The 21,803-nt window shown below is 43.3% G+C and overlaps 3 protein-coding genes across 4 annotated transcripts; 1 reads left to right on the top strand and 2 right to left on the bottom strand.

Moving 5' to 3' along the window:
• Positions 1-77: 77 nt before the first annotated feature.
• hnrnpa0a (heterogeneous nuclear ribonucleoprotein A0a) lies at positions 78-6,901 on the bottom strand. Of its 2 annotated transcripts, XM_064328029.1 has the most exons (3): positions 5,968-6,901; positions 2,995-3,128; positions 78-298 (listed from the first exon to the last, which is right to left on the bottom strand). In XM_064328029.1, the coding sequence occupies exons 1-2, from the start codon at positions 6,776-6,778 to the stop codon at positions 3,076-3,078; spliced, it is 864 nt and encodes a 287-aa protein (XP_064184099.1). In that variant the 5' UTR covers positions 6,779-6,901; the 3' UTR covers positions 78-298; positions 2,995-3,075. The 2 variants fall into 2 exon arrangements, with proteins under 2 accessions (XP_064184099.1, XP_064184098.1); XM_064328028.1 differs by having other exon boundaries at positions 2,995-6,900.
• Positions 6,902-7,972: 1,071 nt separating this feature from the next.
• On the bottom strand, positions 7,973-9,651 carry LOC135251044 (heterogeneous nuclear ribonucleoprotein A0-like). The gene has a single exon (XM_064328027.1). The coding sequence runs from the start codon at positions 9,588-9,590 to the stop codon at positions 8,688-8,690; it is 903 nt and encodes a 300-aa protein (XP_064184097.1). The 5' UTR covers positions 9,591-9,651; the 3' UTR covers positions 7,973-8,687.
• A 2,720-nt stretch (positions 9,652-12,371) lies between these two features.
• On the top strand, positions 12,372-20,635 carry ercc3 (excision repair cross-complementation group 3). The gene is made up of 15 exons (XM_064328010.1): positions 12,372-12,545; positions 13,195-13,397; positions 13,964-14,200; positions 14,568-14,617; positions 14,718-14,853; positions 15,063-15,230; positions 15,517-15,721; positions 16,989-17,303; positions 17,505-17,689; positions 17,949-18,151; positions 18,461-18,557; positions 18,658-18,775; positions 18,879-18,997; positions 19,125-19,280; positions 20,062-20,635. Exons 1-15 carry the CDS (start codon positions 12,518-12,520, stop codon positions 20,200-20,202), a joined length of 2,361 nt encoding a protein of 786 aa, XP_064184080.1. The 5' UTR covers positions 12,372-12,517; the 3' UTR covers positions 20,203-20,635.
• Positions 20,636-21,803: the final 1,168 nt, after the last annotated feature.

Here is a 21,803-nt window from a genome sequence, read left to right as displayed (position 1 = left end):
GTAAAAATAAAATTGAGTGACTACTTGTAGAGCTCGAAGGAATGTATTATTGTGCAAGTTAAAGGAAACGCAACACGTTTGACTCCAAGGTAAGTTTATTAATTTTGGACCCCAATACAAAAAGCCAAGAAAAAAAATTCAACATAACTCCTACGATATCACCAAGTTATTTCTCCAGGGTGCATTTGATCTGGTTTCTCCTGTGCTGTTCGTCGCTCGCGAGCATTTTGAAAATAGCCACTGCTCCAGGCGCGAGCAAAAGCATCGTCAGGACTGGAATCAGGAGAGTCCCGAGACCCTGTTGAGGGAGGAAAAATGGTTTCTGTTAACTGGATCATCACGATCAGTGTTTTCGGTTAAACCCGAAATTAGCTTTTATGCAGCCGCTAAGCGTTATTTTGGATTTTCTGAATGGGAGTAGACATCAATATTTCTCAGAATGTCTCCGCTTTACATATACAATGCATTTAGTTCCCCCTTGTGGAGCCAAAAGGAAGTGAACTCTTCAACAGCAAAATTTCACGACCGTTTCAGTTTCCTTCAAAATTCAGCAATCTAGACATTGGTTTCAATGGTGAAGCTTACATGGAAATGCAGTTATTTTACACCTGGCCACGTACAGTTGCCCCACGTTATATACAAAAGTAAAAGCCTCCAAAATTCAACACATAATCCAAGATTTTGCTAAATTACTAATTTACACATTTCAGTATGCAGTTCTTTCAGATTAGTATTGATTTTCATAATAAATACAGCGATCTACCATGCAAGATTTAGCACGCTGGGGTCCCGTCGGGGGGTAACGTAAGCTATAGTTAGCTTCCCAATCATTTATGACGTCCCATTTAGTACATTGTACAAAACAATAAGCAACGGTTATCATTTATAGTTCATTCCTATAATCTCAATGGTGTGTACAGAAATATCATGTTATGAATTTACCCTGTTCATATTTGCTTAATTCATGTTTATACATTTTGAACCGAACGACGAAGGACGACATGAAGCAGATTTCGGACTAGGTGAAAAGAAATGCTCCCGCGATTCCTTTGCCGCGGTTAACTTAGCAGACTGATGCAATCGCTGACGCAGCCGGCAGACCTGCTGCTCGAGGACATAAGCAGTAGTTTATTACGCGCAGCCGCAGAATAGGATACGGCTAATCTTCTGTCGGCCAAATGCGGCATGCAGCAAACGCTGACCTAGCCGTGGGAATTTATTTCAGCAAAGATAGCAAGCGGTGCCCACACGTGAACCAGAAACACCAACCAAGATTACGCGTAATATATACATTTTGCATTAAAATCGTAATCCGTTTGCCTTGTAAAGTTTAGCAAAGATGGATGTCTATCATCGTTTCTGACAAAGAGGTTGTAATTGCATTTTCTGACGACTCCTATTTTCAGATAAGACATCCAGCAACTTTAGTTCAAATGATGTGCCATCACCCATTAATGCACTCACCTTGGAACAAGACACGGTCAAATGCCTAGACTGCAGTGTCACACTGACCAGCTTGATTGCCATACTTTGCATCAGAAGGTTAACAATACTTTGGTCATAACCATAAAGGTAGATCAGGCCCCCAATTGTGATCAAATGCAAATACCTCCACCACCACAATTCCCTCATGAAGGGGAAGAGGAATGAAAACAAAACGCATCATCAAAACCCATATATTGTGACACATTAAAACACTTTCCACAGCCAGTGCAGAGCAGTACCACATCCACAAAAAATCCTCAAAAGCACACCATCAGATTTAGTTCTGATCAAATATTTCAGCATACATACCCAATTTACAAGCATCTGTGAATAGAATAGTTGTATACCCTAGGTCTAAACCCGCAATTATGCAGGCTGGAATTCCATCCTGACATGCTCAGTGATCATTTATTTAGTTTCTACATCTCTATTTCTACATTGAGTCTCCTTTGCTCTGCCTGGTAGCCAAGACCAAGTCCATTTATTTCCAGACAGTTATGCCACTCTAGGATCACTCAACTTCCTTACATTTAAATACATGTTGAAGTGTCCTTGAGCAAGATACCTAACCCCTAACCGCTCTGGCGAATGAGAGGCATCAATTGTAAAGCGCTTTGGATAAAAGCGCTATATAAATGCAGTCCATTTACCATTTTTACCATTTACCTATTTGTAATTGGCATCTTGCATACTTTTAAAGCTCACATATTAAAGTTCCTAGTTGGCTCAAATAAAAATGCAATCCAGCCAATTTGAAGCCTGAATTTGTGAAACTGATTTCATGCAACGACCCCAGGTGCACCCCAACGGTCTAAAAATCAAAATTACATTGGTCCCAAGGAAATCTTTTCTTTACTGCACACACATGCATGCAGTGTGTGCATGGTCAGGCTTTTCACATGGTCTTTAGTGGTGGGGTAGGAGCTTGAGGTGTACAAATGTTTTGTGACCCTGAACAATGTAACGGCTACCAACGCTTATACCTGGCATGTGCCAGTTTCCATTTGCACAGTACACTGCCATTTTTTTTTTTTTTTTTAATTCAGAATTTTATTTTTTATAATTTCCCTTCATACCATTCCAAAAGTACCAGATGGTTTCTTAAACTAAATAAGACTACACATTTACCAGTGGCACACCTAACTTTGTCCTGGAACATATTTCTGCCACAAAAATAAATTCAATTGTTCAATCACAAAACATGTTTCAATTTTGTTACCTACCTTGATTTTACATCAACACAGTATAACACCATTCCAGTGATAATTTCAATCCAGGTTATACCGTCAAATCTAACAGCTCATGTCTCCTCCAGAATATGGGTATATTCAGATTTTCTTTACCATGATATTCAATGTGCACAGCATAAAGAAAATTCTGTGCAAAGAGTTTATATCTAGAATACTACTCAACCTGTGTGTGGACCCTGGTACAAGAAAACAGGTATTGTGTGCATCACTGATGTATGACTTCCCCTTTTGTGAACAGAAAACAATCTCTCCTGCTCACCTCATCTAGGCCCATGGTAAGGCATCCAGTCTTCTGCACATCATCCATCAGGGTTAGTCTTCTCAGCAGATCCTCTCCTCATCAGATAGGACTTAAAAGCAAGAATTTGTTAAAATCCATCTGCTTTGCGAATTCTGGGGAGGGAAAAAGAAAGAGATGGCTTTAAAAACTGTAAGCTGACAAAAATGATTCATGGCACTGGTTGTGCAACTGTGTATCTATTGTAATGCCTGGTCTTCTGCAGCCTGAAACTAATATCTTTTTGGACAGAAATCAATTTGAATTGTATCAATCACACAACCAAATTGATAATTTAGTACAGTTACTGCTAATGTGGCGGATAATAGGTGAGCAAGCCATCTCTTTGAACCTTAAGTGAAGACGAGGCAATATATAGAATCAGTTGATTTGGGATGGGAGGAACGCAAAATGCAAGATGAACCCCTGACCAGTCTGGGATGTGCACAACTGCTCTTCTCTGAAGCAAAATTGAACGGTCTCCAATCCAAATACAGACCTGTTACTCCGCAGTGCATGAAAAATGTTAAAGTTTATGTGCAAAACTGAATTCAATACTGAAGCAGAGGCTAAAGCTACATGTAAAAAAAATTTAATGGGCAGCACTATTCCAATTTATGCTATGAACTATCAATACAATGCCAAGTCCTACAAACACCCAAAAGCAAAACACCATTCTGATGAGGGAAGGGGGAGAAAGTGACAAGTGTAGGATGAATAACTGAAGTCACAAACCTTGCTTATAAACGCTGTTCTCCTTGGTAATTTGGTGGCATTAAAATCTGGAGCTAAAGCATCAAGTAAACAGGAACTCTAAGCCCCACACTCCGGTATGACTTCCTTAAAACTGTCTGGAATATGGGTTATAAAACAGTTCTGAAAATCATATACATCTAGGCTTGAAGAGTTTAGCACACTACTCAACTTAGATTATTCAAATGCCTTTAACTTTATTTACAGGGTGAAAGGTTATGCCATTTATGTCCAATTTACAGGAAAAAAATGTAACTTGCCGATTTCAAGGTATTAGTCAATGTATTAATATTCAGTTGCATGCATTTATTACATCAACCTGAACAAATACTGACTACGCAGTACTACCCGTCTAACAGGATTTGTATCAAGGTCGAGATACACTTAATATTAATGCAATGGCTTGTGTATAAAGTTTTGCTACAAACCTGAGGCGCATATCCTATGGATTTTCAGCAGGGTTTCTACAGCTCTGGAGTACCCCTGGAGATTCCCATGATGCAGAGGACACAGCTAAGGTATAGATCCAGATTTTTTGTACACTAAAAGTACTGGAACAGAGCTCTAAAATAGGTTTAGCAAGTGAAAAACAGTACACAATCTTTGATGTGTGTGTGTTTGCATAGGTGGTATTTTACACGTTTGATACAAATCCGAAATACTTGTATACCTACTTACAGATGTAGATTTCCTTGGGGAGAAAGGGATTACTCAAATCCCATACGAATAAATGAATATAACAATGTTAAACACACAAGAGCCAGAAGACCAGCAAACAGGTGCATGAAGCACAAACCCTGATACCAGGCGTGCTCTGTATTTGCTTCACTTTATTCTAGGGAGTAGAATGCAAAAACACTTTATTTACACTGAAGAAAACTGTTTAATAACTCAAAGCACCCCATAAGGCTCATTTCCTCAAATAAAATAACTTCTGAGTAAAAAGTTTTATTTAATTGAATACATACAGTTTACCGGTATTTGAAAGAAACAATATTAAGAGATTAATCTGTGTACCAGGAATACATGAGACAAATATAAAGGTCAGTTTCATTTATGGTGCTGGAGTCCTTTGTTTTTAATGATTTTTACTGAAAAAATAGAAAAACTTAGTAGAGTTCAGATAAAACCTGTCTTCTGAACCCTGGATAGGTGAAAAACATTTCACTGTAACAACTATAACAATGTCCATGGTAACGTTAACTACTTTACTATTTTTTAACATTCACACTAATTGGGAGTCAACCACAGGTCAAGCACGAGAACGTTTTTTTTTAGTTCTGGTTTAGTAACAAAGGCAGTGAACCTAAAATACTTTGAGAAGTGTGACCTAGTCCTTATATGTGCTGCGTCATAATTTTCCATTTTGACCAAATACAACTACAGGCATCAATTTATTCATGAATACTTTGGCATTTGCTGGGTTAAGTCGTAATACGATTACTTTAATAGATAGCTCCAGTTGTCACAAAACTAGTTGCTACCTAATTAAATGCAGAACTAAGGACTAAATCAAGTTCACTGCAATTGACTACTTAACTACTGAAAAAACATGGGTCCCAGGAAAAACACTTGATAAACTTAGATACAGATATTTAAAAGAAAAGCAATTAAGTTACAAAATACATTAACTGAAGGAAAAATTAACAGACCTACACTAACAAGCAAACATCTAATCTCAACTAAATTACGTTAAGGACAATATGTCTGGGAAGAATACAGTAAACTGCAACATTTATAAAGTCCCCCACCCTTAAAAATTAAAGCAAAATAAGAATCCAGAGGAATAGTCCTAAACCTTGTCAGGAATGCGGCCTAGTTTATTTGGAAATGACGAGCGACGACATTTGCCTCCTAGAGCTCTGTAGTTGAGGATTGCTATATGGAGGTGGCCATTGTATGGTCAGGCTTGTTGGTAAGGATTTCCCTACCTGTTTGGGCCAGCCTGGAATTATGGGGGCTCCTGTCTGAACCTCGTGTTGGGGTTCACAGTGTTCCAGTCAATGCCGTGACAAATTAGCACGGCTCCAGTATTCTAATTTATAAGCGGGAAAACATTGTGGTCGGTTTGCATTTGGCTACGGGATGGAGCTGCTCTGTGTGGGACTGCTTGGGGTCCTTAATATGAGCCTCCATAACCTCCCCGGCCGTAGCCACCACCGCCTCGGGAGTAAGGCGCGCTGCTTCTGCCCGAGTAATTACCTTTCATTGGACCATAGCCAGAGGACTGCTGGCCATACCCGCTTCCAAAGTCACTGTAGCCGTTCCCGCCTCCGTAGCCGCCCATTTGGTCACCATAGCCTCCCCCGTAACCACCGCCATAACCACCGCCGTAGCCTCCTCCGTAGCCGCCATCGTTGCCACCATAGCCGCCGCCATAGCTGTTGTAACCACCTCCTCTTCCCCCACCGTAGCCATTTTGAGACCTTCCCATTCCTCGCCCGCCTCTCCCCCTACCTCCTCGGCCTCCAGCAGCCTGCATCTCCTGTTTGGTTAGGGCTTTCTTCACCTCCACTTTATGTCCGTTGATCGTGTGAAATTTGAGTACGACCGCTTTGTCGGCCGAATCATTGTCTTCAAAGTAGACAAAGCCGAATCCACGTTTCTTACCGGTTTGTTTGTCGCTAATGACTTCGGCCTTCTCAATGGCACCAAACTGGGAGAAATACTCGTTGAGATGTTCGTTTTCTACGTCCTCCTTGAGCCCCCCAATAAAGATTTTCTTTACCTTAGCAAGTGCCTCTGGTTTCCCCGCGTCCTCTCTAGCAACTGCTCTTTTCAGCTCCACGTTGTTGCCATCTAAAAGATGTGGCCTTGCGGCCATTGCGGCGTCTGCCTCCTCTGCAGTAGAGTAGGTTACAAACCCGAAACAGCGAGAGCGCTTGAGCTGCTGGTTTTGAACAACAACGCAATCAGTTAAGACACCATACTGTTCGAAGTGTTTACGAAGACCTTCGTCGGTGGTCTGTACATTTAACCCGCCAACAAAAAGCTTGCAAAGTTGATTTTCCATTTTACGTATCTAACGTTTAACGTTTGCTAAATCTGGAATAGTCAAACACCGATACTTAAGGTATCCGGTTCTGCACTGCTCGAAATGGCGGCACGAAACGCGTACTACAGGATAAGAAATGGCGGAGAGGCGTGCCTTTAACTTTGAGACTCCCACCCTACCAGTGTTTTCGACATGACAAACCATTGGCTTAAACTTGCTGTCTGTCACAGGCAAACGCCCCCTCCAGTGTGTACATTTATGACGACTACGGACCAGTGTCGGTACCGGCATAGTGCGGATTCTCAGAAATCTGTCCTAAGGGACCCCTGAGCATGCTAGTATTCATTCCAATATAGCACAATGTGAACATGGGATTTTTGTTATTCATAGCATGCATAGCAATTTCTAACATTGTGGTTTAAGAGGGAAATGAATCCCTCCAAACATAAATGCCCAATTAAGAAAATAGCTTGATAAATGTATCATTTTTTTCAGGGATTGTGCTTGGAACAAAAACCTGCCATACACGTGGTCCCTCAGAACAGAGTTTGAGAACCACTGCCAAAACATTATGCGGGAAGATCACCGGCATGGTATCCCATTATAGTACAAACTCCTCTGAAAATATAAACTTAATCGTAAATCAAATAGTTAACGGCAATTTACCACCGATATCTAGCCTGAAAAACTTCAGTTTAATTTAAACGACCAATTCTATTAAATGGAAATTGGTTGAATTGAACAAGAGTACTCTAATCTACAAAAATTTAATTTAGGTATTTTTAGCTACTGAATGAAACGTGGCATGTTTTCTATACAATTTTCAATACACAAACTACACGTTTTATATATTTTGGGACTGAGTGAAAGGTTTTATTGAAAGTTTACAGTACAGGCCTGGGACTGTCACCATTTCCACTGGACCGAGTTTCGCTAATAATGGCATTATACGTACGCACATTAATTGCTTCGTTAAACCCAAAAGCAATTTAAAACCGTAAGATTTTTGGCAAAATATGGTATATAGTTTCTATCCAGCGACTATTAAAGGGAATTGTGTTCAAATACAAAACTACGGATTCTCAAATGAACTCCTAAACAAGCAAAGCATTACCCACAAACCGCACAATGAATGCGATACACAAATCCAAATCAATTATATCAAGAAAACAAGTTCCCATTGCCCGAAATCAAATACATAAACGAAGTCAATGCTGTCAAACATTAAAAAGTTTATTACAAGCAAAATGTGGTTTACAAGATTCAATTAAAATGGACTAAAACATTCCACAAAACTGCATTGATTCACAGTATGAACAGCACGGGTCTTAAAAAAAACAGCAATGAAACGTTACATTTAAATTATAAAAAGGAAATTCAATTAACAGCTGGGAGTACTCTCCTCCACAATAACTTAGCTTCCGCAATCGATCGTTACAGAAAAATGCTCAAGCATATGCTGAACTGCTTTAACACACTTCACCAATACCCCTGAGTTTCATGTAGCAACGGAGGACACTAGTTAGCATGGTAATGATGACTAAATTACATGTTTGCTAAACTTCTCAGCTGTCAGTTAAAAATACAAAACTAAAATACTTCGACTGAATCAAACTAACGTTACATTTTCATGGCATTACAGAGAGATAAGATTGATGTCCAATATTAAAGAACAGACGCAGCCTCATACTGGTGATGACGAAGAGGGGGGGAGGGGTCGGCGAATGCGCTGGGCCATATACACAGTTAGCTGCATTAAGCCGAAAGCGACAATGCTTTCAACTGCCGCAGCAGTCCACAATATGAGCATCACCCGCCAGCGCCCTCACGAATATGCAATTGATCAGTTCTGTATTCTACAAGGTCCATAAAAAGTCCCGAATTGTGTATGTGGACATTTCAATCGACCAAAAAGGAGTGCACCATCTTAATAGCCGCCGTAGCCACCCCTGCCGTAGCCACCACTACCGCCACGAGAGTATGGTGCGCTGCTTCGGCCGGAGTAATTCCCCCCTTTCATTGCTCCATAGCCGGAAGACTGCTGACCGTAATCATCGCCGAAATCATTGTAGCCGTTACCGTTGCCGTAACCGCCACCCATTTGGTCTCCATAACCACCTCCGTAGCCGCCTTGGCTACCATACCCTCCGCCGTAGCCGCCGCCATATCCGCCATCATTGCCTCCGTAGCCGCCTCCATAGCTGTTGTATCCACCTCTTCCGCCGCCGTAGCCATTTTGTGGCCTTCCCATTCCTCGCCCGCCTCTCCCCCTGCCGCCTCGTCCCCCAGCAGCCTGCATCTCCTGCTTGGTTAGGGCTTTCTTCACCTCCACTTTGTGTCCATTGATGGTGTGGTATTTAAGAACCACCGCTTTGTCGGCAGAGTCGTTATCTTCGAAGTAGACAAAGCCGAATCCGCGTTTCTTGCCGGTCTGTTTGTCGCTGATTACTTCGGCCTTCTCTATAACGCCGTACTGGGAGAAATATTCATGAAGATGTTCGTCTTCTACATCATCTTTAAGACCTCCGATGAATATCTTCTTTACTTTGGCCAGGGCCTCAGGTCTCCCGGCGTCTTCCCGCGCCACGGCTCTTTTCAACTCCACGTTGTTTCCGTCCACAACATGTGGCCTGGCGGCCATTGCTGCATCGGCCTCCTCGGCAGTCGAGTAGGTCACAAAGCCGAAACAACGGGACCGCTGTAACTGCTGATTCTGAACTACCACGCAGTCGGTAAGCTGGCCGTACTGCTCAAAATGCTGCCGAAGTCCATCGTTCGTGGTCTGTACGTTCAGCCCGCCAACAAATAGCTTGCAAAGTTGGTTAGTCATGATTTCTCTGATCTGCACAAATCGTTTCCCTCCGACTCGAAATGCCTCCTCTGGCTTCTTTTTCCTCCTTTTTGAAAGAGTTGAGGGCGTTTTACGATGACGTCAAGAAATGCGTTGTGCACGCAGATTGGTTCAGCCCGCTTCTTCCTCTGTTGCACAGCTCTGCGCCACCCCTTAATTTAGAGAGAGACGTTTTAGAAAATAATATATGAGATATGGGGATAAATTATGAACTGAGAGGTGTTACAAATAAATTCTGTGTTTATTAAGCACTGGGATACATATCCCAGTGCTTAATAAACACAGAGTAAATAAACAGGACCTAGTTTTTTTTGTTTTGTTTTTTTGAGGTAGGTTTTTTATTTATTGAAAGATTAGAAATGCAAAACAATTAAGGGCTTTACAATTGCTTCAATGTACAAAATATGAAGTCTGGGCATGCATTATTATTATTGTTATTATTATTATTATTATTATTATTATTGTATACAAATTTTGAAACAATTAAAATACAAAAGACTGGGGTCACACAAGTTTATATTTAGAAAAGAGAAAGAATTATTTTTGGTCTTGTTTACTTTTGACAATCTTTAAAGATTTAGAGAATAATGACAAGTCCTTTAAAATATTGGAGACATAAGCTACATTTGTGAATAAAGAATTTAGCCAAAATAATAAGATTGTTTATCATATATTCTACCTTTCAATTCACCATGAAGATACCAAATTATATGTTATCAAGAAGGATCAGTGGTAATACTATATATTTTTTATTGGATCCACATACGGAAAGAGGACCAAAGGGTTTGAACCTTGTCACTGTTGTAGAACAGATATTCTGTTGTTTCACTCTCCTTGTTACAGTTACAGAAATTTCTAAAGACAAAATTAAATTTCAGCCTCAAAAACTCCTTAGAGGGATAGATCTCCTCAGTTATTTTAAACTGCACTTCTTTAGATTTAGGAGAAATGGGGAAAGAGAGATACCTTGTCCTAACTGCGCGAATCTCTAGATTTGTGTATTCTCGTAACATATGTTCCCTTCTTAATCGCCCTGAGTGGAATTCTTTTTTTTTCTTTCTTTTTTTTAGATAGATTGGTAGAATCCCGATCCACACTCGTTTCTAGTTGGTGGTGGTAATGTCAAACCGCTATAAAACCCTAACTAGAAGATGAAGCACCACCGCTTTGCCCCTAGCCTCATGGGCCTCTTCCACCACTGTGTTTGGTTCTTCTATATCTCAAAGGTTTGGAGTGGGGAATGGGAACTGTAGCGAGCTAATGGTCTAGAAAAATATATTCCCTAAATAATTTATGGGAAGTTTTGGAAAGCACTAAATTAATTGTATTAATGACGTTATGTGCCTAAGAGGTCGACATTTAAGATGTTATAAACATCATTACTAGATGACGACATTAAATTTATATGCCTTCTTGGTAAAACGTCAGTCATTCCGTGAAAAATTGTAGGCGCATTGAAATTATATATATTTCTCCTTTTCCTTTTTTGGTTGTAGATTTATTTAAGGCTTTTATTTTATTTTTATTTTTTGTTATGGAAGTACGCCCCGCAGTTCTGTCACCTACTGATGTTGTTACACTGTTTCATATCTCAGTTTGGCCTATCAATGTAATATTTACACAATATTTAAATAAATAAATAAATAGTTCTTTTAAAAATCAGGATGCTTGTTTGGCAAATTTGCTCATGTGTCTCGCGAGAGTTGGCAACACTTCTGGTCAGACCCTTTTTTCTACTGTTCACGGTCTGAGCACAGTAGCATATTGGGTCAACCTGAAGTGGACATGCAGCTCATGGAGAGGGTGAATAAGGGCAGAAAGAGTGGTGGCCTGGTGGATGAGGTGATGTCATACGTTAAGCGTGCAGGGACTGCCTTTTGCATTCCGGAATTTAAGTTGGGAAAGAGTAGGCGGGTGACAGACCACGTGGCAGTGTTTACAGTGGAGTTGGTGGCAATACTATGGGCCTTACAGTGGGTGGAGGATGTGCGCCTGGATCGGGTGGTTATGTGCTCAGATTCTAGTTCGCCGTTGATGTCTCTGAAAACTTTCCATTGAAAGTGCAGACAGGATTTGGTTTATGAGATACTGCACACCCTTCTCAGAGTTCAGCGAGGTGGGGTATGGGTAAAGTTTCTCTGGGTGCCGGCTCTTGTAGGGGTGGAGGGGAATGAGGGGGCTGACTATTTAGCTAAACGGGCACTAGGGAGGACGGTGCTGGATCTGGAGGTCTCACTGGGTAAGGAGGAAGCAAAAGGCTATAGACGAGGTGGCAGGAAGAGTGCGAGAAAGAGGGCAGGGGTGGACACCTTTATGCAATACAGAGACAGGTGGAGAAGGGGAGCTTGTCTGGAAGGGATAGGAAGGAGGAAGCCATGATATCCAGGATGAGATTGGGGCATATGGGACATTGAAAATTATGGATAAACATCCAACAGGGTTGTGTGATTACTGCCTGGAGTGGGAGTCAGTGTCCCATGTTTTTGAGGAGTGTGATAAATATGTGAGGGAGAGGGAGAGGCTATCTAGTGCCCTGAGGAAACATGTCATTTGGGGTTTAAAACTGGGTGCAATGTTGGAGATGAACTGGGAAAATGTGGTGTACAGACATCTGTTTCACTTCCTTAGGGAAACGGGACTAGTTAGGAGGGTGTATAATTAGTTATTTATGTTGTAGTGTAGTTGCTTTTCTGTTAAGATACTGATTGCTGGTTTAGTTGAAATTGGGCGGGAGGGGTTTCTTTGGGTTACACTCCAGCCAAGTAGGTGGCGGTAATGCACCAATGTTGGGCGACAGCCAAAAACTGTGAAGAAGAAGACCACAGTAGCCGGAGGCATGGACGTCACTAGAGGAGTTTTGAGAGACATCATTTAGCTAATTTTGACTAGGCAGAGAGTGCGCCGCCATGGTAAAAAAGGACAGGGGAGACCGGGGTAAGTTCAAATCATTCTGGGTTAGCTAGTTTAACGTTGGCAAGACGATGATTAACAAATGGCTAATTCAGCTACCGAATTAGAGCTAGCTAACTTAGCCTACGTCTGCCTAGTTGGCTAACGTCGTTTCTGCGTACCAATCATAATGTAATTCAGCCCGACTGAAACAGGTTGGTCCTTAGCGAATGTTAAATTCGTTAACCACGATACGCAGCTCGTGTTAATGTTACGTCTTTTAATGGGCTTGATTAATTGACACCACTGAAATATTAACACATAGCTCTTCAAATTATGCTAACTGGTGTTTGCACTCGGTCCAAACGTCTTCAACTTTTTAACGTTACTTTTATTGTGCCAGCCAACCTCCTGACATAACTAGATGCAGTTATTCTACATTTCACGTCTTTCGCTAGTGTCATCATAAAGTTAATGCTAGTTGTTAATGCTAGCTAGATTTTATGTGATTCTTGGTTCACTAGCTGGCTTCAGTGTGGGTATGATACCAAAACGTGAACACATTAGATAACGTTAATGCTAGATAAGTTAGTCGGACAATGTTGCCGTAACGTTAGAGCAAAAGAAAGAACATTGACCTTGTAACGGTAAGTGATGTAAACACTCTTTTACCAATTCACACATGGGGTGTTAGAGAAGAAGAAGTCAAAGAAGCGGCCCTACGAGGATGAGGAAGACGACGAAGAGCCACTGGGCAGCGAGCCTCAGGAGTCCATACCGGCAGCTGCAGGGAAGCAAGTGGATGAATCCAGCACTAAAACGGATGAGTATGGGGCGAAGGACTATCGCTTACAGATGCTCCTAAAAAATGATCACACCTCCCGGCCTCTCTGGGTGGTAAGTTGGAAACCTATACCGCAGCTAGCTTTAACTGTCCCAATCACTCTTTGCAGTCTGCAAAAGTGTAGCTGGCAACTTAATACGTCGTCTTTTTTGTGCACAAATATCAGTAGCCATGGTAGACTACAGCTACATCCGACAGTCAGGTATGCTTAGTTCTGTTCATGTATGTTCCATTTTAGGGAATATTAAACTATGGCCTCTGAGATCAGTTTGAATACCCTAACTGATCATTCTTGATTTAGGGTGGTTGGCTGCAGTGACTTGGACATTTTTTTAGATTGGCTTTCGTTGTGAAGTGCTGTTAGGTTTTCATTTGAGCAAATAAATATGTTTAGAAAAGGGAATCCATTTATCAGCTACATCCGTGCTTCTCCAGTCATTTCCCCAAAGAGATTAGCAGCTCTCATTCATTGATTGATGTTTTTGTATCTTAAATTATTGTAGTGATTAATCAGTGTCAAACTTCAAGTCAGTATATATTTTCTGCAATCAGCTGATGCAGCCCTAAATGTATTGCAAATTTTGTGTAAGCCAATATTGATTTAACCCCCCACTCCCAGGCTCCTGATGGCCACATCTTCCTGGAGGCGTTTTCACCGGTGTATAAGTATGCACAGGATTTCCTGGTGGCTATTGCTGAGCCCGTGTGCCGCCCGACACACGTCCACGAGTACAAGCTCACCGCCTACTCCCTGTACGCAGCGGTCAGCGTCGGCCTACAGACCTCTGACATCATAGAGTACCTGCAGAAACTTAGCAAGACCTCTGTACCCGAAGGCATCGTGCAGTTCATCAAGGTGAGGCAACACTGGTGGCCAATGATGCTGCACAATCAAAATCACATTTTTAAAATGGTCATACCTAAAATCCAAACAAAACCAATGCTGTTTCTCTATCAGGCCTGTTTTATTCAAGTAAGATTTTTTAATAGCTTTTTTTTTGCCTGATACCAACAGTTCTTACTTATATAAGTTTTCAGGTTCATATCTCAGGCAGGGCACTTGTACTGTATATTCATGAGTAGGATACTGGACTTGAATGTCTTCCAGTTGTATGCATACTTAATATAAAAAAATGTAAATTCAATCAAGTTGTCCTGTAGTGATACCCTAACTGTGTGATGCATACTGAGCCTGTGACACTAAGGAATTTTCTCTCTCCTAGCTCTGCACTGTAAGCTATGGGAAGGTGAAACTCGTACTGAAGCACAACAGGTATCTTATTTTGTTTCTATGTATGTTTAGGAACACACTGAATTTGTCTTTCAATAGGGTTTGTTCATTCGTGTGCTTAAATGTTCTCCGTTTGGGACAGGTACTTTGTGGAGAGCACATTTCCTGAGGTGATCCAGCGGCTCCTGCAGGACACTGTGATTCGAGAGTGTCGTCTTCGCACCGCAGATGGGGATGACACCGAGCTCATCACGGAGGTCATCTCTAGCAAGCCAGCGGTGCGTCTGTCTGCGTGACATCGCAATGAACTATAAATATACAGCTGCTAGCAGCAAAGGCCCGGGACCAAACACAGAAAGGCCATTAACCACCCCACCACCCCATTGCCTGAAGTGGCTTACTTGGACAGTGCACAGTATAGGAAACTGCCTGTGTGCTGTAGCGCTGTAGGCAGAAGGCTTAGTCGTCTTCTCTTCCTGTCTGGCAGATTTCTAAGTCGGTGCAGGACAACGGAGGCCCCTCCACATCGCAGGGAGCTGATGGACAGCGCTCTGGGACTGAGGTCCCTGAGGACATCTTCAGCTACTATGAGCAGATGGACAAAGAAGAGGAGGAGGAAGAGGAGACTCAGACTGTGTCCTTTGAGATCAGACAGGTGAAGTCAGACTAACGCAGGCCAGGGATAATTAAATGGGATGGGAGTGAGGGTTAAACAGTTGACACCTCCTACTGGTAGAAAAGGAAAATGAGTGTGTATTGATGTGTATTGATGAATAACCACTGGGTGTATTGATGTCTATTGAGTAGCCGCAACTGTGGAACAGGCCTACAGTTACACTATTGGGGGAATCATTAAGCATTACTAAAAAGCGGTTATAGCGTAGTAGAGAGGTTTAAATATCTCGCCGTCGCCCACTGAATCCGGTGTCCGTCTTCCCCAGGAGATGATCGAGGAGCTGCAGAAACGCTGCATCCAGCTGGAGTACCCCCTGCTGGCGGAGTACGACTTCCGCAATGACACGGTGAACCCCGACATCAACATGGACCTGAAGCCCACCGCCGTCCTGCGGCCCTATCAGGAGAAGAGCCTGCGCAAGATGTTCGGCAACGGCAGAGCGCGCTCGGGGGTGATCGTGCTGCCCTGCGGTGAGTCCAAACGGCACCTTGTCTTCCGCGCTCTGCGTTGGGGTTTTTCCTCTTCCCTTGTTGATGGTAATTGGGAGTACTGTCAAAGCTGCAGGAAACAATGGTTAAATAAACTTTTGTGTTTATTTTAGCATTGTTGTTTACAATCCTTCTTTGTTTTGCTGGTGTTAAGGCTGTGTCTTTAGTTAACGATGAAGCGCGATTATCTTGTGCTCTCTGATCATTGGTGACTTGAGGTTGTTATGTTTAGTCGGTCTGATTGAGATCTGACTGAAGACGAGGTCCAGCTGGTTAACTGCATGCGTGATGTCCTTTGTATTTCGTTAAACAGCTGACCTTATGGCTGGTTATTCCTGCTGACTGAGGGACTCTGGTCCTTCTTCATGGCCTCCTCTTTTGCAATGTCAGTATAGTTTAGGTTTGTGTCACTGAATCTGCTATCTTGATCTCAATCTTATTTGGAATCTTGTGTTATCTGTGTTGCAGCAAAGAGCTTAATTTGCCTTGTTGCAAAGGCAGGTCCCAGCCTAGTAGCCTAGTAGGTGTCTCTTAGTGTGCAAATCTCATCATAAGGGCAAAGCCCTACTTTCCCCTGGGTAGTTTCTGTCAGATGCAAGGCGTCTGCTTTCACGTTGCAGAGGGATCATTAAATGAACCCCCTTCCACCTTGATAGCTCTTCCACCATCTCAACCTCTGCTTTTTACGTATGGGGAATATGAAGTTTGAAATCAAATCATATCAATGGACAGTAGATTCTATTCTAAATGAATGCATGTAAGTGTGATTTACACAAGTCAAATCAAGTAGAGAACGCTTACATGTGTATATACACAACTGTATATTTACATTTTAATGTGGATACAGTGTCCTCTTGATTGTTTTTATGAAGCATTATTTCTCTTGGATTTTTCTATAATTGGTTGTGCATGTGTTTATGGTAGTCAGTGTATTGCGCTAATTCTCTGTTTCCAAAAGATGAAGAAAAACGGAGAATACCTAAAGTACGAGAGTAGTCCTTTTGTGCCTTGGTATTTTTATTTTCACTGTATACTTTTAAAAAAAAATAAGGTCAAAGATTGAATGAGGACTGGAATGAATATCCACTTGTAGCCTTGCTGTGATTTAGAGGCATTGAGACTTTGATCAATGCCTTTTTGGCTTCTGTCACAGAAGTTTATTTTATTTATTTTTAGATGGGTGTGCTGAATAGTAAATCTAGGCATGTATGAGTATCTGTGAGTATGTGTGTCTCTGTTCATTCCCCAGGTGCTGGTAAGTCTCTGGTGGGTGTTACGGCAGCCTGTACAGTGCGGAAGCGCTGCCTGGTGCTGGGGAACTCCTCCGTCTCTGTGGAGCAGTGGAAGGCCCAGTTTAAGATGTGGTCCACCATCGACGACAGCCAGATATGCCGCTTCACGTCCGACGCCAAGGACAAGCCCATCGGCTGCTCGGTGGCCATCAGCACCTACTCCATGCTGGGCCACACCACCAAGCGCTCGTGGGAGGCCGAGCGCGTCATGGAGTGGATGCGGAGCCAAGAGTGGGGTCTCATTATCCTCGACGAGGTGCACACCATCCCTGGTGAGTCTGTCTTTCTCTCATTCTCTCTCTCACTTTCAGTTTTGGTGTTGCTTATGGAAGACAACACTCAAAACACCAAGAAGTCTCCAGCTGTAATAATTTTGAGCACTTGACCTGCTTCCCACTGGCTCTCTTTCTCTCTATTACTCTGCCCCCCTCCCCCCCCACGTGACACCCTCTTCATCCGTCCCCTCCCTACAGCACGGATGTTTCGGCGGGTGCTGACGATCGTGCAGGCTCACTGCAAGCTGGGCCTGACGGCCACCCTGGTGCGAGAGGATGACAAAATCGTGGACCTTAACTTTCTGATCGGGCCCAAGCTTTACGAGGCTAACTGGATGGAGCTGCAGAACAATGGCTACATTGCCAAAGTGCAGTGTGCTGAGGTGAGTTTGATGCAGCACATTTCCAAAGATGCTGACCTGGGTCAAATGTGTACATGTCAAATACTTTTTAGTATACTCTGTAGATGCAGGTCAAATTTGAAAGTATTCCTGAGGATTCCTGAGAAATTTCAGGCACAGATTGTCCCTTTTAAAATTCTTGGTAATCTGTAGGATTTTACTGGGGTCTAAAGAGTCACTGTTTTTATTTATTTATTTTATTTCTTCATTTTCCTCCATTCCCTTCCGTCTGCTCTCTCAGGTGTGGTGCCCGATGTCCCCGGAGTTTTATCGGGAGTACGTGGCGATCAAGACGAAAAAGCGCATCCTGCTGTACACGATGAACCCCAACAAGTTCCGCGCCTGCCAGTTCCTCATTCGCTTCCACGAGCGGCGCAACGACAAGATCATGGTCTTCGCCGACAACGTCTTTGCACTTAAAGAGTATGCCATTCGTCTGAACAAGTGAGTTTCCCTGGACCTCTCCGGGTATGGGTCTGGGACTAGGACAGGGTAGGGTAGGGAATGGATGTAAAATTATTTTGAAGTTTAGCTGCAGGGAAGTCCTCAGTTGACTCTCGTTGCTTACCTTTGACCAAAGTGATGGACTGCTGAACCAAATAAACATTGTTAACATTTCTACTCTTGGGAGATGGGCCAATATTGGAATTAATCCAGCAAGGTCATACTGTCGGCGTTTCATTATTTGTACGATGAATGATGTCATTGTCATTCTGAGGGCATGTGAATTATGTCTCGCCATCCTTCCCAAAGGCCCTACATCTATGGTCCCACCTCCCAGGGTGAGCGCATGCAGATCCTGCAGAACTTCAAGCACAACCCCAAGATCAACACCATCTTTATCTCTAAGGTAATCTGGTCATGTATTTACATTCCTATGACACAGTCGTTTACAGGGGTTTCCATGGTTCATGGTGTTTATCTCTGTCCCCCTCATCCTTCTTCACCAGGTGGGAGACACGTCCTTCGACCTGCCCGAGGCGAACGTTTTGATCCAGATCTCCTCCCACGGGGGCTCCCGCAGACAGGAAGCCCAGAGGTTGGGCAGAGTGCTTCGCGCCAAGAAAGGTAACGCTAGTGATCAGGCTCACGCTAGTGAGCAGGCTTACTCTAGTGATCAGGGATAGCTATGGGTCCCATTACTACCGCTGAACCCTTCCACTTTTCCCAGGAATGGTTGCGGAGGAGTACAACGCCTACTTCTACTCGCTGGTCTCCCAAGACACCCAGGAGATGGCCTACTCCACCAAGAGACAGAGGTTTCTGGTGGACCAGGGCTACAGCTTCAAGGTGATTCGGTTTCACCATCCTCAGACCTAACAGATTTATCCTCTAACCTCCTCTGTCTGACAGCCTTCCTACTCCACTTTCTTCCTCGGCCCGTCTAATCTTTCTTTTCCTGTTGCCGTGGCTCCAGGTGATCACCAAGCTGGCAGGTATGGAGGAGGAGGACCTGATGTTCTCCTCCAGGGAGGAGCAGCAGCAGCTCCTGCAGAAGGTCTTGGCAGCCTCAGACCTGGATGCCGAGGAGGAGGTGACGATGGGGGAGGTGGGCGGCAGCAGCAGACAGCAGGTACAGACTAATGATCCGATCCGTTGTCCTTATTACTCTGTTCTGGAGCGCTACTCACACTGTAAATTTCACCTGTTGGTACGAGGCGGTAATCTAAAAGTCCTCGTGTAGGCGGATTATTTTTGTGCCCCAGTATATATCGTTTTCTTATCAACCAATAAGAAAATGTGTGCCAAAAGCACATCCCTAATACTAAGCTGCTACTGTATCCTAAGCTTAGCAAGTGTATTCAACCATTGACCCTGGCCGCCAAATACAGCCCCACCAACAGGCGTAGTCAGCCCTTTGGTCATCTAAAAGAATGGGAGAGAGAAGTATAATTCAGATGAAAGAAAACTTGTGACTATTTCCAAGCCTGCAGCTGACATTGTCAACATGCCTCCCACAAGTGACAGAATAACAATGGCTCTGCAATGCATATTTTAAAGCATCTACTGTGTTTTCACATGTGCAATACACCAACACTATGTGGAGAATATGTGGCTGACATGTTAGGGGAATTACAGCCACAGCCACAGCCAAGGTAGCTTTTCTCCTGGGCATCAGCCAGCCCCTTCTCTCTGCCTGACACCAGCAGAGTGTCTTTGCCAGGGACCAGGGCTTACCCAGCAGCACCACCGGGGACAGCTTTTATTCTTTAGGCTGAATTACCGTCATGGAAAATGCGAAATTCATTGTGATCAAGTTCTGCCTCATCTCAATGATTCATTGATTTTTTTTTTTCCTTTCTGGTTTTTATTTTTATTTTCTTTCTCCCCCCGTGCCTCTCGCCCCCTCGCAGTTCTCGCGTCGCGCGGGCACCATGAGCTCTATGTCCGGCGCCGACGACACGGTCTACATGGAGTACCAGACCGCGCGCGGCAGCCGGGCCTCCTGCAACGCCAAGAACATCCACCCGCTCTTCAAGCGCTTCCGGAAATAGGGCTCCCCGGGTGACCGCTGGCCTGCGCGCCGAGCCGAGCCCCCTCCGAGCGTCGCGCGGGACTGCGTCCGTGGAAACGGAGAGCTGCTCTCCAGTCACCTGGAAGCTCAGGTTTACAGGCTCGTGGAGCGGAGGAGGAAAGCGGGAACAATAAGAGCGCTGTACTGACTGCAGCGAAAGGAGGCCCCTGTGGAACAAGCCCTCGCGTCTCTGTGTGTCTCAGGGGAATCCTTCTTCTCCAAGAACTGAGCCGTTATTTGTTGCTTTTTGATACATTTGTTTTTTTGTTGGAGGCGTTTGCTTTTTTAAGGTCTTGTGACCAAGAATTTCCCATTCCCACTTAAAATAATGCTGCTTCACTTTTCAATTTGTTACGTTATAAACGTCCAATGTACTGTATTTACAATGTAATATAAAGTGCTGTGTTGATGTATATTTGTAGTGCTGTCTTCTTTTTGGGGTAAAATCAGTAACGCCAACCTCTGACGATTCAGGAATCCCACTTAAAATGTATTTGGTGCATGAAGCTTGTATTTGTAATTACATGGAAAGGGACATTTAACATTAATACCAGTTTAGAGGGGCAGCTCAGTGTTGTTCCTGAGATTACTTCCGCGAGAAAATTAGAGAATGATGTGCTAGCTCCTTTCTCACCCCTAGAGGGCAGCCTTGCTGTGCTTTGTGGATAAAGGCAGTGTCTTTTACATGTCCAACACCGGGCACCTGCAATCCTGGACTATGGAACAATATAAACCTATCAGAGCCAGCAGCTATCCAATTGCAGACGCCCTGGCTATATAGACTATGATGTGGGGACCAGCACCCCAGGGACAGACTCCAGGAACCACAAAAATGAGATGGCAGCAGTAGGTCCAATGACAATTTATTTTCCAACATGCAACACAGGAAGAGCATCTCGAGAGCAGTCCACAAGAACCTAACATGTACCTTTATAGCCAACATTTGGCTGAAACCCTTTATGCAATTTTCCATCCATGGAGCATAGCCACCGGTTACTGTATCTTCCTGTACGTCGAAGATCATCCCACTCCCTGGGCAGTGTTCCCTGCTGGTTACTTCATCAGGGTGGTCCTCTCTACGCCTCGTGATGACCAGGTGCCTGCTATCGTGCCACAAGTCGGCTTGGCGTCATGGCCTTGAAGCAGTGACACCTGATACACGTTGGTTCCCAAACATTAATAAGACTGTGGAAAACAAGTGAGATAAACACACGAGAGATCATTCTAGTTGCTCGTATGAAGTATTACATGTTCCTTTACATAAGGATCTCAACAAAATGTGTGGATAGATTGTTTTGTCTTGTCATTTTTCTTCACATTTAAGTCTTTTTTTTCATGGGTAAAATTTTTGTGGGTAAAATTAACCTCTGGATTGCCCATGGAATTGAATGTGCCATCTGCTTCACTCATACAAAGATTTTTCCACCCGATTTTTGTACCTGATTGATGTACCTTGCCATCAGCGTACACTGCTTGTAATGTTCAATAATTGTCAGTTACTTTAAAATTTGGACTTTCCCGTAATGTAGAGACCAAGCTTTCACATATGCAAATTTTATAGCCACCTAATGTAAATTACTC

The sequence above is a fragment of the Anguilla rostrata genome, chromosome 3, assembly GCF_018555375.3.
Source record: "Anguilla rostrata isolate EN2019 chromosome 3, ASM1855537v3, whole genome shotgun sequence".
In the NCBI taxonomy this organism is placed as follows: Eukaryota; Metazoa; Chordata; class Actinopteri; order Anguilliformes; family Anguillidae; genus Anguilla; species Anguilla rostrata.
The sequence above is the reverse complement of the archived record's forward strand: the minus strand, read 5'-3'. Positions and strand labels throughout refer to the sequence as shown.